Source organism: Nyctereutes procyonoides, unplaced genomic scaffold (assembly GCF_905146905.1).
Source record: "Nyctereutes procyonoides isolate TBG_1078 unplaced genomic scaffold, NYPRO_anot_genome, whole genome shotgun sequence".
NCBI lineage: Eukaryota > Metazoa > Chordata > Mammalia > Carnivora > Canidae > Nyctereutes > Nyctereutes procyonoides.
Window position 1 is genome coordinate 10,696,928 of NW_026575144.1, and position 15,998 is coordinate 10,712,925.

The following is a 15,998-nucleotide window of genomic DNA, read 5'->3' on the forward strand; positions in this document are numbered from 1 at the left end:
CAGCAGCCAAAATCAAAGTGTTGGCCAGGCAGTGCTCCCTCTGGAGGCTCTAGGGAGGGATCCTTCTCCTGCTGTGTGTTTATGGAACAGGACTCCAGACAAGGTAGAGGTCATGACTTTTTTGTGGACTGACTGCCATTGACATGGTGGTGGTTTTTATTCATTTATTTGTTCAAGTATTTCTCACTTTACGCAGAAGTGCGGGAAAGCCCAGGGAGCGGAAGTCACCTGCCCCAGGTCGCAGTAAGTGTTGGATGTGGGCTTCCTGCTCTGCTTGTCAGTGTTTGGAACCCAACTCCTGAACACCACCATGCTGCCTCTCCTGTGCCTGGCCCAGCTATCCCCCTGGCATGAGAGCAGGGAGGTGTGTTCCACACTAGCCAGGTGCTTGGGAACATGAGGGGGACACTGAGGAGCAGGCCTGCCTCTCGTCCTCACAGCACTGTCAGTCCCCTCTGGACTGTGGCCACAGTGCCCAGCAGACGGGCAGGCAAGGCCTGGGCACAAGTGGGCAGCACAGTCGTCATGCAAACAGGACACAGATGCTTTTGCTCACACCACTGAGACCGCATAGCAAAGAACTGGTTCAGCTTTGGAACGGTCATCCCCACTCTCACCCCTGGATGCTTCTCTGGCTGCCGTGCACCTCCTCGCCAGTGGGCCTGCCTGGTTATCTCAGCATCTCCGGAGGGAGTGAGAGAAAGTGCTACGTGTACATCAGGAAACATCTTCACTGTCAACGGCGTGGGGCTGCCGGGCGTCCACCTCCTCCTCACTCTCTGCCTGAGTTTAGATGGTGGGGGTCTAATCGCCCCGGAGGACAGCAGGCAGAGGCACTCGACAGAGAGTTCTTTATCTTCCACTACCTGAGCACAATGGAAGCAGTGGTCTGACCCTGTGTCCCTGGAAAGGAGGAAGTGCCTGTCCTCCTCGATCCTTGCCAGCTGCAAGTGTGTGTATGTGTGTGTGTGGGGGGGATGGGGCCTCCCCCATGCACCCACCTGCCATTTAGAGATAGAAGTGTCCAGAGGAAAGCATCACATAAAGATTCTCCAAATGATGGCTAAGTACCAGCCCACACCTCCCATGGGAATTCCACCCAAAATATGGCTCAAAGCCCTAGAATGGAGCTGCATGTGTATGTTTTTATTTTGCTGCTAAGTAAAAGGATTCTTTTCTTTTCTTTTTTTAAGATTTTATTTATCAGAGTAAGCACGAGCGATGCGGAGGGGTAGAGGGAGAGGAAGAAGCAGACTTCCCGCTGAGCAGGGAGCCGGACTCCGGGTTTGATCCCAGCACCCCAGGATCATGACCTGAGCCTCAGGCCGACTCTCAACCGACGGAGCCACCCAGGTGCCCCAAGAATTTTTCGTTTTTTTTGTTGCAAGACATTTATTAATAACACAAGGGGTAATCAGCCATGGTATTACATTCTAACGTAAATTCAGACGCAATGTGTTTTTCAAAGAGAACAGTATCCTGGGAAAGAAGACCGGGAAAGCAACCAAAGCTAAGGCGTGGTGGGGACAGCAGGCCGTCCGCTCTCAGGCCCTCGCCGGATGTACACCCAAGGCCATGAAAACCGTGAAATGGTAAAACTCAGTTTCTGTTCTCTGATAAAAAACAATTTTGGGTTTCACAAACCAGTTGGTCTGTTCAGACTTCCCTGTGCTGACCTCCGGTTCTTGGCTCCCCCACGTGGCCCGAGATAACCGTGAGAACCCGGGAGGTCTTTCTGCCTGCAGGTTCTGCTGCTCATTATACACAGCGCCACACTTGCTAAGGAGAAACGGCTTCTTTCCCGCTCCACGCTGACTCACTGGAAGGCAAAGTAGACGGCTGGTGACGAATCAGCGTTGCTGTGGGCTGCTGCCCTTGCTCACGGTGACAGCTGCGTCCCGGGGGCAGGCCAGGCCTCACACCCCGCTCAGCGGGTTGGCCACACGGCCCAGCAGGTGGAGGGCGGTGGACTCTTGCTCATAAATGGCAAACAGGAACGGGTGGTTCAGGGTCACCTCCAAGACCTCGGGCCCATCCGGCTGCGGGGCAGACTCCGTGGGCTGCTCCTCCTGGTCTGCTTGTAGTTCCAGAAGGATGCTGTTCAGCACCTGCAAAGCAGCAAGCGCTGGGATGGCTCCCGAAGGCCCTCGGGGCCCACAGGACAGCTGGAGGCTGTTTCTGCAGCCTGCCCACGACGTGCGTGCCGCTCAGTGTAGACGACTCTCCCTTGGCCCAACTCGCATGACAGCTCCTCCCCAGAGAGTCCCTCAAACCCACTGGTCTCCACTTTCCACCTCACTATCCAGGGAAGAACCCCCAGGCCCTCACCTGCATCCGCCAGTGCTTGGGTCATCCCGCTAATTTGGCAAGAGGCCTCTTGCCCCCAACAGTGATCTCCAGGCCAGAACTGTGAGTGGCCACTCCTCTGCCCAGGGCATCCAGGCAGCCCAGGTGCAGAGGTGCATCAGTCCACGTGTCCCAGGACAGTCTGCCTACTGCTGAGGCTTTCTGAGTGGGCAGCTCTCTGGCAGGGCTGGCACTGGGTCTAGGGGCACTTACTCTCTTGGCCCAAGTCATGACCCTGCTGTAGTATCTGGAAAGGACCCTGAGGCTAGGCCAGGCTGGGCAGAGCCATAGAACACACTGCGGGGAGGGATATACTGCTCTCCATCTGTCCCTGGAAAGGTCTGGAAGGTTCCAGTCAGTTCTTTCCCACCCTGGGTGCACACTGACCTCGCATGCTCTCCTCCCCTCTTCTCCTGCCTGCCTCCTGGAAGCTCCCTTTGTGCCCCTCCCGCCTACACTTCCCACGCTGGGAACACACGGAATCCACGCAGGCCCACACATCACTGCCCACATGGTACCTTTCCAACTCTGACATTGTCATCACTGATTTTTCCCAGGTTCGCTTCAGCACCCAGCAGAGTGGGCAGCTTGGCTTGAGCAAGCAGGCCCTGAAGGTCGTAGGAGCCTCGCAGTGTCAGCTGGGGCATGGTCAGGCGAATGGCCCTGCAGGGATGAGACACACTTAGGAAGGTCCCGGTAGCTTCTGCTGTGAGGCCCTGGGGCCCCCTCGCCCAGCTAGGCTGTCTCAGAAAAGGTTTGTCCAGTAACAAATACAACAAATAAACTTTCGTGGCCTTGGAAGTACTGTGAGAAGGATGCAGTGCTCTCTGGGTGTTCCAGCTGGCTGTTCTTCATTCTATTCTGGTTTTAGGTTGCCTGCATTGAGCTGTATTACCTGGATAATTTAAAAATGCTATTCTCTGAAATAATGCATCATGTCTTACTAGCCACCTTTCAGTGGTGTTCTTGACATAGAAATCCCCGTGGAGGGGGCGAGCAATGGGAGGAATGTCCTGTGAACCTTAGTGCCCAGCGTGTTGCTTATATCAACTCAGTTGACCTTCCCAGTTGGTCCCGTAAGACCAACCCTTACAAGAGTTGACAGTGTAGCCATGTCCATAGTAGCATCATTCACCAATAGAAGGTGGAAGTGACCCCAGTGTCCATTGACGGATGAATAGATAAGCAAAACATGGTCTGTCCACGTAATGGAATATTAGCCATAAGGGGAAGGAGATCCTGACACGTGCTACCCCACGGATGAACCCTGAGGATATCGTGCTGAGTGAAATAAGCCCATCACAAAAGGACAAATACTCTATGAGTTCACTCATCTGAGGTCCTGGAATAGACAAATTTGTAGAGACTAGAAGCAGAATGGTGGCAGCCAGGGACTGAGGGCGGGGGAATGGGACATCAGTGTTTCATGGGGACACAGTTTCTATTTGGGATGATGAAAACATTCTGGAGATGGATGGTGGTGAGGGACGCACAGCAGTGTGGTTGTGCTTCATGCCACTGAACTGTGCACTTACAGATGGTTCACATGGTAAATGTCATGTTCCGTGTCCACCACCACAACAAAAAATTATTTAAAAAGGAGAGTTGCCCTCAGGAGGCCAGTGTACTCCTAAGTGCCTGTCTCAGAGCAGATTTCTGGACCCCATTGCTCTGGGCCAGGGGTGCAGGTCAAGTGTAGCGCCCCAGTGGAGGGGGATGGCTTTCTTCCTGCCACGGTAGGAAAGAGGAGCAAGCCGAGGAATTCTGGGGTCCAGGACAGCTCCGAGAAAGCCCCACCCTCAGCTCTCAGGGGGGCCCAAACCCTTCTGGGAAGCCAGGCCCCAAAATAGCTCTTGGAATGCAGCTGAGTGGGTGGGGGGTACAGGGGATGATGGCATTGAAAAAGTCCCCCTCTCAGGGTGGACTGAAATGCAGGCCTCCAAAACCAGTGGGTGAGTCCAAGCCTGAGGAGAGCACGCCCCCCCCCCTTACCTCTTCTACTCCCAGGAGGAGACAATACATGGAGAGCTAGGTCAATGGATGGAGGGAGGGATGCTGCAGGACCGGGGTCACACAGGCCTTCTGCTCCGGAACAGCAGGGACCCCCCCGGGCCCCTCCCTGTCCCAGGCCCGGGCTCACCCCACACCCTTTCCCACCCTGGGCAGAAGGTTGGGCCCAGGCCCCCACTTTCCAGGAGGGGACCAGCCAAGGGGGGTGCCAGGATGTTTCCAGGGAGCCGTACCGGGGAGACAGGTTCTTCACCCACGTCGGGAAGTTGTGCTGGAAGGTGAGGGCCTCCACCGTCTGCAGGCCCCAGGTGCTGAGGGGCCGCACCAGCAGCAGGCAGGCGCTCTTGCCGAGGGGCACCCGGGTCATGGAGAGGTTGCTCTGGGGGTCGCTCCAGTGCTGGAAGGTGCCTGTACCCGAGAGCATGGGGACCGACACCGAGGTGGTGTTGTCCACCCAGAACTCCCGCAGCCCCGCCAGTGGGGAGAGCCCCTTTAGCTTTCCTGGAGAGCCAGAGAGGAGACAAGAAGGAAGAGTTGGCTGAGGCAGGGGCAGGCGGGTTGGGCTCAGGGCTGGGGACGCCCCCCAGACCCCGGAGGCCTAGCCTGTGCCCCCTGCCCTCCTAGCACACCCCCAGGCCGCTGGCCAGTCTGCCGCCCCAGCACTTCAGCAGCTCCAGGACCTCTGAGGGCCAGCCACGACTTCCTCCTGCAAAATCCAACCACTTGAGTTCACTACGGAGACACCAGCTGCCAGTGTCGAAGCCATTTCACACAGCAGGTGCCACACTGGGACTTTACACCTGTCACCGGAAGGCCCGCAAGGGAAACCAGAGAGCATAGGGAACTTAGGCCACGACGAACTATCCCTGTAAACGCACCCCAGATCTGGCCTGGCCCAAAGCCGTGGTCTGCGTGCTCACTTTCTTCTTTTTTAAATAGACTTAACTTTTTAGAGAAGTTAGATTCACAGCAAAATTGAGAGGACGGTATTAGAGCTTTCCCATGTACCCAGCACCCCCACGCACGCACAGTCTCCCACACTGTCGACACTCCCAAGGAGTGGGGGCACCTGTTACACTGACGAACCTGTGCGGACACGTCATTGTCACCCAGAGTCCATGGGTGACGTTAGAGCTCACTCTCGGTGCTGTACGTCCTGTGGGTCTGGACAAATGTGCAATGACATGTCCACCATCACCGTATCATCCAGAGTAGTTCCAAGGCCCTACGTGTGCTCGGAGCACATTCTCTTTTCAATCTGCAAACACTGCCAGCTGTGAGTCTCCCTTTCTCAAGTCGTAGGACGCAGACCTGGGCACACACATCCAGGCTCCATGTCTCAGGCCCCCGTGCTGCCAGGGATAGACGCTCGACCTGGTGTGACCAGTGGCTCTGAGCACAGTGCTCTATGCCAGCTCACACTGGGCCTTGCAGGGGAGTGCGGGGCCAGCCTGTCTGGTGCCTGGCAGTGGCGGAGCAGAGTGGCCACCTGGTTCAACTGTCACAGGATGAGGGGTGGACACCTGCTGAAGACCCTGTCCCCGGGGATCTCTCCATGACTGCAGCCACTAGCACAGCCCCTTCCCTGCGTTCTTCTCAGTTGTCCTAGGAGCCTCATCACCCATATTGGGGCTCTTTCTGGGAGAATGAGGTGATGGTGAGTCTGTCACAGAGCAGCCCCTGGGTGCCGGCCAGTTGGGAGTCTGAGTAGAGGCAGGTGAAAGAGCCAGGGCTTCGTTTTCCTGGAGCAGACGTCTCCAAGGTGGTTGGGGGATGTGGAGGCTGGAAGGACGGGCGCCTGGGGGAGGTGGCTGATTGGGCTGCCTTCCCAGGGCCTGGCTCCCCTGAGAAGGAACTGGGGAACCCAGCGTCCTCTTGCTCCTTGATACTCAGAGGCCGGGGGGAGTAAGGAGCTGCAGCATCCCTCCTCTCAGAGTCCCCGAGGGGCCCTCTGTGCTGGCCCACCAGGCCTGGCCGAGGACTTGTCAATTTAGGGGAAGAGAGGACTAAACAGAAAGATGTGAGAATCTGAAACAGAGGTGGCTGCCCTGTCCTGTCTGCTCAGCTGCACCATCCTCATCCAGAGGTTAAGTAAATCTCTCAAGGTTAAGTCAACTGATGTTGTGGAACTTGCCAGGGCCAGCAGCAGCTCGGGATGACAGCAAGGCCTGGGCAAAGGGCACCCTACAGCTCAGGGGCTCCCAGTCCCTGCGTCTTCACAGGTCAGGAGCATCCAGCTGTCTGCTGAGGTCATGGCAATAGAACATCATCACCAAAGGGGAGCCTAGATCCCCCAAGACAGCCTGCTGCTTCCTCTGTGGGCACACTGTGGTGGGCAGGGAGGGGCTGTGCATCCCTGTTTGATGCAAACAGGCATAGGAAGGTCAGGGAGCAAGATCAGAGGGTGGGACCTGGTGGGGCTGGGCGAGCATCTGAGTCCTGAGCGTGGTTTCCTTGTCTCTATGTCTCTTGTCCAGCTGCATCATGAGAACACGTGGACAGGAGCTCTTCCGGAATGAGACCCCATCTCTGACACCCGTGGCTCTCTAGCTTTGCCTTTTGGGGGCACGACTTTCTCAATGAGCTCTCCGCCTGGGGCTTCTTAGGAACGGCAGGCTGAGCCCACGAGTCCCTTCTGCCCTCCGTGGGGTGGGGCTCCCCTCAGCTGGTTGGTCCCTGTGCTGGCCTCTGCTCCTATGACCCGTCAGCCCTGGGACCTGAGCAGTCCTGGTCTATCATCTTCCTCCTGCCCCCTAAACGGGCCGGAGGTCCTTCCCTTTGTGGTTTACAGACGTCCAGGATGTTTCCGGAGTAAGAAAATAGTCATGCTCTATGAAACCTCTCTGTCTCTGGTTTCATCCTTGGGCTGCTTGCTCACTTGGCTCTCAAATGCACCCTCCCCAGCCCACCCATCAGTTTGCAGAGCCACTACCTCAGCACGTGTTCCCAGGACAGTTTGCCCGTTGCGTAACCTTCCCGAGACCCTCCCTGCCTCCAATGCACACAGCCCCGGCCGCCCGGATGACCTCTGAACAGAACACTTTGCCTGCTCCAACACCCGCCAACCTTCCCAAAATCACATTCCAAAATCTGGCCCGAACCCATCTCTCCAGGCTCTGCCTTCCACGTTCACTCTGAGCTCTGGCCAAACAGAGCCGCCCTTGCTCTGGTTCCTGGCCCTGAACTCGCCAGCCTTTGCTCACACATTTCTTCTTCTGCTCCCCTGACCTCCCCTGGGCCTCGTCCTCTCCCCAGTGACTCTCCCTCCTCCAAGTGCTCGGAGCCTCGGAGGACCTTCCTAGGCACTTCGTAGGTGCTTTAATCTGCAGCTCTGTAGCAGGGGACATTTGCCTGTGGGATCTATCTCCCCTCCGAGACACCGAGCTCAGGGGCTTGCACTTAATAAATCTTCAACAATTATTTGTTGAATGAGCAAACTATCTTTGTAGGGATTTAGGGGTGGTGGTGGTAATAATAACCCCTCCTGACATGAAAGTGGTGTAAGCCAACAAACTAGTTGTTTTTGCACAGACACTGACCTTCTCTAGAGACAAGAACCCCTCCCTCCTGAGCATGGTACTGGGCCACAGGGCCGAAAGTGTGGGTTTGGGTCCCAGGGCCCCCCTGTGGCTGTGCCATCTGGAGGAAGTCACTGTGTTCTTTTCTCTAGAGGCAGTGACATCTCTTCATCACATCGCAAGGGGATTAAATGATAAAAGTACAAGGATGTGCTGTAATAGTTGCCCGTGGTGGGACAGCAGGTAGATAGGCAGCTACTCAACCAAGGAGCCCACTGGGCAGCTACTCCCAGCTCCCTGAGAGTGGCTCCCAGGTGCTTCCTCACGTTCATCACCCTGCCCATCTCCAAGGCCCCGCCCTGCTGAGCTGAATCCTGGACATGAAGTCCACAGACACAGAGAGCTGTCACCCTCTGGCGCCAGCCCAGGGGCAGAGTCCACCCACAAGGTTTGCCTTACCTTGGAAGTGGACGTAGGTGTTGAAAAGTAGGGTGCTGTCTGGGCTGATTCCTGACATGGGTCTGTCCATTCTCCACCCTGTCACTGCCTGCATGAACCTGTTGATCTTCTCAGCAGCAAGATCTGGGTCCATGGACAAGTCCAGAGAGCGCGGGAAGGTGATGGGGGCAAAGGGAGCCAGGGCCCGCACAAACGGCTGCTTCAGGCGCAGACCAGGGGCTGTGAACAGGCCCACCACCGTGGAAAGGAGTGGCGTGGACTGGCCACTAGCCCCACCTTGGGCCACCAGAAGGCTCTGGATAGTCTGCAGGGCAGAGAGGACCTTGTGGCCATCCAGCCGGGAGGTACAGCCCTGATCCTCCCCGGGGACACCTAGGAACGCCTGCAGTCTGCTGGCCGTGGGGTCCAGTGCGCCCAAGTAGAAAGAGGCCAGGGTGCCAAAGAGCGTCGTTGGGGACAGGATGGTCCCACTGGCTGCGTTCTGAGACTCGCTCAGCATCCTATACATGTGGAAGCCCAAGAAGTTCAGCATCATCCCCACCTTCGTGGCCCTCATCTTGTCTTCCCCCTCCAGCCTCTCGGAGACCAGCACCAGCTCTTCTCGAAGGGCCTCCTCATCCACAGGGGATGTCTTGGCCTGAATCGGGACTGGCAGGAAGGTCAGGTCCTTGGGCATCTCCGTGTTGGATTTCTCCAGCTGCTCACAGCTGCTCTTGCTATAGACGAGGAGGTGGAAGGGGTGTATATACACCCGGTCACCAGCAGCCAGGCCAGCCCCGGCCAGGAGACAGAGGACGGTGACCGCCAGGCTCACCCCGGCAGGAGCCATCTCTGACAGGGGCGCTTGCTTCCGTGTGCCCTGAAACATCATTGTGTGAAGGGTGACAGATTACTAAGTGAGTAAGTGCCCTCTGGTCAGACTTTTAATTGTTCCAATATTCCCTGTGATCCTTTATTCTAGGAGGAATCTATCCAAGTCTACACATTGTGAAGAGAAGCAATAGATTCAAAGCTCTGAGAAACTAACTCTATGATCTATGATCCAGGTGCACAACACGCTGTCATGACCCAGCTGTGCCTTCATAGGGCTACTTTTGGGGTTGGTTTTGACTTGTCTAATTTTTATAATGGTGGGAATGTCTTGATATTAAGACATTCGTAGATTTTACACAGAAATATGAAGTTGTTCATTAAGTCAAGTAAAAACGTACATAAATGTTTTCATGAAATATTATAAGCACATCTCGTCAAGAATGAGTGGCTGACATTATTTTTACATTATGTTAATCAGTGATATTATATGTTTAATAAAGAGGAATATGGGGAGCAGCCTGCTTTTGGGTCAGGTTGTGATTGCAGGATCCTGGGATCAAGCCCCATGTCGGGCCCCCTGCTCAGTGGGGAGTCTGCTTCTTCCCCTCCCTCTGCCTCTCCCCGGCTCTTGTGTTCACACTCTCTCTCCCAAATAAATAAATAAAATCTTTAAAAAGAGAGTAATATGGAAACATTTAAAGTTATTTTTAAAGGAACTTTAATTTTAAAATAAAAAAATGTTTACCTTGTTGCCTTAAAGTTTTTAACTTCATATGTTGAAGTCCCAATCCCACTACCTCAAAATGTATTATACTGGGAGATAGTCTTTAAAGAGGTCAGTTAGGTTAAATGAGGTCATTGGGGTGGGCCCTAATCCAATCTGATTGATGTCCATCTGAGAAGAGGAGATTAGGATACAGACACACACAGATAGAAGATCCTGGAAAGACAGGGAGAAGAAGGCCATCTATTAGCCAAGGAGAGAGACCTCAGAAGAAGCCAACCCTGCCAACACATTAATCTTGGATTTGTATCCTTTTTTTTTTAAGATTTTATTTATTTATTCATGAGAGACACAGAGAGAGAGGCAGAGACACAGGCAGAGGGAGAAGAAGGCTCCCCACGAGGAGCCTGATGTGGGACTCGATCCCAGGACACTGGAATCACGACCTGAGCCAAAGGCGGACGCTCAACCACTGAGCCATCCAGGCGCCCTGTTGGACTTGTATCCTATGTGTGATATGAGAGTTATCCCAAAATGAGCACATTAGTATTTGCCACCTCCTGAATCATGAGATAACAGATTCCTGTGGCTGCAGTGACCCAGTCTGTGGGACTTTGACATGGCAGCCTGAGCAAACTCATGCATTCGCCTGCCTCTGGCTGTAAGTTTTCCCCTAGAAAGCCAAATGTGGACCAGACTTCGAGTCTTCAGGAGGCCTCCTAGCCCCGGGGTAGGTGGTAAACCAGTGTGGAATACAGAACTAACACACCCAGAGGTTTTTCCTATGTCATAAATTGGCCTGGCAAGAAAGATCGAACCGTGTAGTATCAACCGAGGACACGTACACCTCGTTTCCCAGACAAGGTGCATAACTTAAGAATAGAGATATTATAATTGGGTAGTATGTGCCAGTTCGCAGAAACCCCTGTGCATGGATGACCCAATCTAGTCCTCACGCTGTTCATGCAAGGGAGGGAGTGTTTCACCTCTTTGCAGACAGGGAAAGGGGAGTGCTAAGGCATGATGTAAAGTCCCCAGCTTCCGCAGCAAGCGTGTAAGGGAGATGCAGTTGAGTTGTTTATTCTCACGGGTCAGCCCCAGCCCTGGTTCCCACTGGACTCTCACTTAGAGACTGTGGAAGTCTGTCTCTCCCCCCAGATATGCCAGTTCAAATGGCCCTGGGGTGTGGCCTGGGAATGGGTTTTTCAGCCTCCCAGTGGCCCTAACAGGCAGCTGGTGTTGAGCACCAGAGGCTCAGCCTGAAGCCCCAGTGTTTCTACCTGTCTCAGCACCCCAAACCAGGCAACAACTATTCATTCCTGCAAGGTGGACCCCCCCCCCCCATGCAGGTCGACACCAGCCCCGCCAGCACCTCTCACCAATAGCCTGATGGCGTTGGTCTGCGCTGGGGCCAGGTATAGATTTTTTTTTAAAAAAAAAAAAAAAACTTCCTGGGTGACTGATGTGCAGCCATGGGGTAGAATAATCCTCTGCCCTTGACTGGGTTTCCCAGGTTGGCAGGAGGATCTCCAGCACTCTCCTCTAGAGCCCTGTGATTCTGCTCGAGCCTCACCTTCACCAACAGCACACAGAGTAGCCTGAGATCCTGGAAGACAAGGTTCTTGGCTGGCTCCGCTAACTTCTTCTACTGTCTGGCTCTTTGCATTTGAGGAGGATCCATGTCCGTTGTATGGGTCCATATGGTTCTGATTGTTTCTATGATATCTCATTTCTGGTGAAGAGGTGGACTGTATTACCAACTTAACTTCTTAGAGCTCCCAGCCTCATCCTCACTTATCCCTCTGCCCTCCCAGGGAGGGCCAGGCATCCCTGGAACTGAAGTGTGTCTCCACTAACTCAAGGTCACCCTGACACTCACGTCCTTCCTGCACGCCTATGCATACCCAGTTAGCCCCTTATACTGGCACTTTGCACTCCTCTCCTCGGTCTGGTAACCTGCACCTGCTCTCAACTTAAAAGCATTGTGTGTTTTGTCCTGCTCTGGTCATCAAATACCAAAGGACCTTGGACTTCTGACCTCAGCCACTGCTTTACCTTCCTCCCCATGCTTTTGACTCAATCCACTGTTCTCATGAGAAGCCACATAACATACAGAAGTGGGACAGAAAAGTCTCCATCCTATCCTAGACAGGCCTCAGTTGCCAGCTCGTGCCTCGTGTAAAAAGCGAAAGCACGCTGAGTTATCAGGGGGAAACTCATGGAAGCTGAGGGCTGGAGAAATCTTGCAGTAATAGTACCCAGTCCCAGGTTTGAGCCATGCAGGTGAGGACAGCTCCCCCACCCCCCATCACCCCCACTTTGCCACTGCCGCACAGCACAGGCTCCAACTCGGGTGAAGCAGTTTCAGGGATCATTGTCGGGGCAGAGGCTGTCAACTGGGATCAGTGGCTGCTGCCCCAGCTGGTCCTGAGTCAGCACCCAGCTGGTGGCTAGGAATAAAGGGTGGCTCTGGGCACCCGTGCATCTGCCCTCCTCCATAACCCCTCCTCAGTCTCCCTCTCCATCTCCCCACTTCTAGGTAACCCTAGTCCTCATGGTTCGTGGTTTGTAGTTTAATGATATGGTGAGATTGGCAGCCGACACTTGTAATAATGCCTGTCATTGCCAGAAGTGTTCTAGAGCTTTCCATAGACCAACTCAACACACCCTGCTAAAGCTTCCATGACATCACATTTCACAAAGCAACTGAACCCCCTCACCACTCCTGACAGCCTGAACCCACTTGTCCCACATTTAAAAAAATATATTTTATTTATTCATGAGAGACACAGAGAGAGAGAGGCATAGACAGAGGCAGAGGGAGAAGCAGGCTTCCTGCAGGGAGCCTGATGTGGGACGCGATCCCAGCACCCCAGGATCATGGCCTGAACTGAAGGCAGATGCTCAACTGTTGAGCCACCCAGGTGTCCCTCACTTGTCCTACTTTATGTCCTTTCACCACAGCACTGACCACCCTATGACCTTATAAATAATTAATTCTTAATTATTTATTTATGTTTAGTGTTTATTGCCTGTCTCTTCCCACATGAATGCAAACCCCATGAGAGTGGAGTCCTTGCTCTGTTTTGTTTGCTGATATATATACCACATTTCTAGAAGTGTTCCTAGAACATAGTAGGTATTTGATAAATAAGTGTTAAGTGGATTAATTAGGGATGCCTGGATAGCTCAGTCGGTTAAGAGTCTGCCTTTGGCTCAGGTCATGATCCTGGGGTCCTGGGATTGAGCCCCACATCAGGCTCCCTGCTCAGTGGGGAGTCTGCTTCTCCTTCATTCCCTTCCCAGCTGCTCTCTCTCTCTCTCTCTCTCTCTCTCTCTCTCTCTCTCTCATTTTCTCTCCCTCTCTCTCTCAAATAAATAAAGAAAGAAAAATCTTTAAATGGATTAATTAATGCTGTTTTGCAGAGGAACAGAGAGGTTCCATGACTTACTTAAGGTCACATAGCTAAGTGAGAGACAGAACTAGGATTCGAATCAGACCTCCTGATGCCATAGTCCACACACTTCAGCACCAATCTATGGTGACTCTTGAACAAAATAATAAGAACCTGTCTTTTTAGTTTCTCCTGAAGTTTAGAAAGCACTTTCACATTATATTAATTTACACCATAGTTCAGGAGCAAGGGAGGCCAGGCACGGCTACTTGTCCCATGTTATGGAGGAGCAAACCAAGGCTGAGATACAAAGCGATGAGTCAAGGGCACAGACCCAAACCATGAGCCCAGGACCAGAGGCAGCACTGCCTCAGGGGAGGTGCAGGGAGGCAGAGGCAGACCACTCCTCCCCAGAGCCTATGGGGACCGGACGCAACCCCAGGCTACCTGAGCCTGCTCCCCCAGCCCCGTCCCAGCACCTGCACCACAAGCCTGGCAGGTCCTTCTGGCTGGAAGAGACCCAGTGGACTCTAGGCCGCTGTGGCTCTGCTCCCTGGCCAGCCCCCCAGGCCCCAGCCCTGCTCGGAGGCAGCAGGAGGACTGGCCACCCCGCCCGGCTGCCGGGGAGAGGCACTTCTCCTGGTAAGACCTGGGGTGGGCTGAGGGGGAGGACAGCACGTGGGAGGGCAGCCAGTGTGAGGCAGGGAGAGGCAGCTTCCGCATGATCCCCCTGCAGCAGGTCACCACTGACCCCCAGCTTCTGGCTTCCAGCAGGTAGCTCCGTTGCCCTGAGAGAGGGGGAGGGGTGTGCATGGTGAGGGGCTCCCAGCTTACCTGCTGCTTGAGTCCCCCAAACAAGAGTAGCCTCTTCCCTGGCCGGCTGGCCACTGAGGCCCTATTTATATCAGAGGGGTGGGGGTGGAGCCGTTCCCAGACCGTTCTGTGCCCAAGCTGGGGAGGCGGGAGGTGACATCACTTGGCCCGACCATGGGGGTGGGGGCCCCACGGGGGGTGGAGGGTACAGGCGCCAGAGCTACTCTCAGGCTGGGACTCCTTCCAGGAAGTCGGGGTGATCGATGCACACTTTCGGTGCTGAGCAGAATGAGCCGCTGGGCCGTCGAGTTACACATTGACCGCAGCTCCCCTGCCCGGGCTGGGTCTCGGAGCCGGAGCGCCCCGGACGTGTGTAGGCCGCGTGTATAGGCGTGTGACACGTCTCTGCCCTGAGCTGTGACAAGCAGAGGTCAGCCACCAAACCTTCTGACAGAGCCCTCTAGAGGTGTGCTTCTGAGAGTCCCCAAGAATGTGCGTGAGGCCCCAGGGGGCAGGGAAGGAGCCGCGGGGGCAGCCGGGGGTGACTTCTGACCCCACAGTTGAGCAGCTCAGTGGTTGTCCAAACTTTTAGGCACCTGCTCCCTGGGAGGCCCTCTGACGGGTGAGAAACACGCTACCAAGCAGAAGCACCTTCTGGGGACTCGTGATTTAGCTGGGGAACTGTAGCCCCCACGTGGGGTACCCCAGCAGCGGTACCAACGGATGGAAAGGCACCGGCAAGATGCTTTCAGATCATGGGAAGGAACAGTCCGTTAAACCTGGGGAAGGTTTCAGGAAGAACTGTCACTTTAGTCAAACCCTGAAGGGTAAATAATTTGGATTTAGAATCTGAAGAAGGAATCTTTTTTTTTTTAAGATTTTATTTATTTATTCGTGAGAGACACAGAGAGAGAAGCAGAGACACAGGCAGAGGGAGAAGCAGGCTCCATGCAGGGAGCCTGACCTGGACTCGATCCCGGGTCTCCCGGATCATGCCCTGAGCCAAAGACAGACGCTTAACCACTGAGCCACCCAGGCGTCCCTGAAGAAGGAACCTTAAAGGGTTTATAGGATAGTAACAAAGGAGTGGGAAAGTGTGGAGCTTATGTGGGGGACACCAGCACACCTAAAGTACCACAAGGAAAAGCAGGGACAACAGGAAATTGCCACCATTCCCTTGCTTGCCTCTGTGGACGATGAGGGCATCTCATCTTTCCTGAGTGTTCCCTGGACACAGGGCTTTAGGCCAAATCCTCCAGGATCTGAGCCAACGCACAAGACAAAACCCACTTGCCACCCCAGATCTGGGGCATGGGACATGTGATGTGGAAATAAGGGACACTGGTTAGAACCCGAACACCAGCTCAGGGTCAAAGTCGATGCCACAGGAGGGAGGGATCGAAGATGTTGGAGGGAGGGAATGCCATGAAGTCTGACTTCTGCTTTTGCAAATGTCCTCTAATTGTGACAGGTGTCAGTATGCCGGGATCAAATTTCCAAGCTCTGGCCCCTGAGAGAATGCTGAAACCAATAGCCAAGAGAGGGACCTTGAAAGCACAAGAGCTTTGGGGAAGCAACAGGCAGAGTTTGATCTCAGGTGGGTTTCTTTTGAGAGTTTATTGGATCCCAGCAGGGAATACTTGGGGAGAACATTCCCACCCTCAGGACAGAAGTCTGGGCTGGAAACACAGATGTGAGGGGCCAAGCATCATGGTGGATTTCAAGGCCTGTAGGTGGAGATATTTTTTCCTGGAACGCCACCCTCTGCAAGACATAGGGGTTCATGTTCCAGAAGTCAGGGGAAGAGGTCTGAGAAGTGAGGAGCTAGGGCCTGAAGGAGGTCCTTTGGATAGCATGTCAGAATGGCTTCAAATCATAGGTGTGCTGAGATGTCTTCACCCAGAGCATTTTGATGAATCA

At 54.2% G+C, this 15,998-nt stretch overlaps 1 protein-coding gene across 3 annotated transcripts; it reads right to left on the reverse strand.

Moving 5' to 3' along the window:
• Positions 1–1,182: 1,182 nt before the first annotated feature.
• Positions 1,183–14,162, reverse strand: AGT (angiotensinogen). 3 transcript variants are annotated; one of them, XM_055308968.1, is made up of 5 exons: positions 11,444–11,592; positions 8,334–9,192; positions 4,590–4,857; positions 2,865–3,009; positions 1,183–2,108 (listed from the first exon to the last, which is right to left on the reverse strand). In XM_055308968.1, the coding sequence occupies exons 2-5, from the start codon at positions 9,160–9,162 to the stop codon at positions 1,917–1,919; spliced, it is 1,434 nt and encodes a 477-aa protein (XP_055164943.1). In that variant the 5' UTR covers positions 9,163–9,192; positions 11,444–11,592; the 3' UTR covers positions 1,183–1,916. The 3 variants fall into 3 exon arrangements, with proteins under 3 accessions (XP_055164943.1, XP_055164946.1, XP_055164945.1); XM_055308971.1 differs by lacking the exon at positions 11,444–11,592 and adding an exon at positions 9,892–10,071; XM_055308970.1 differs by lacking the exon at positions 11,444–11,592 and adding an exon at positions 14,100–14,162 and having other exon boundaries at positions 1,184–2,108.
• Between the last annotated feature and the right edge of the window lie 1,836 nt (positions 14,163–15,998).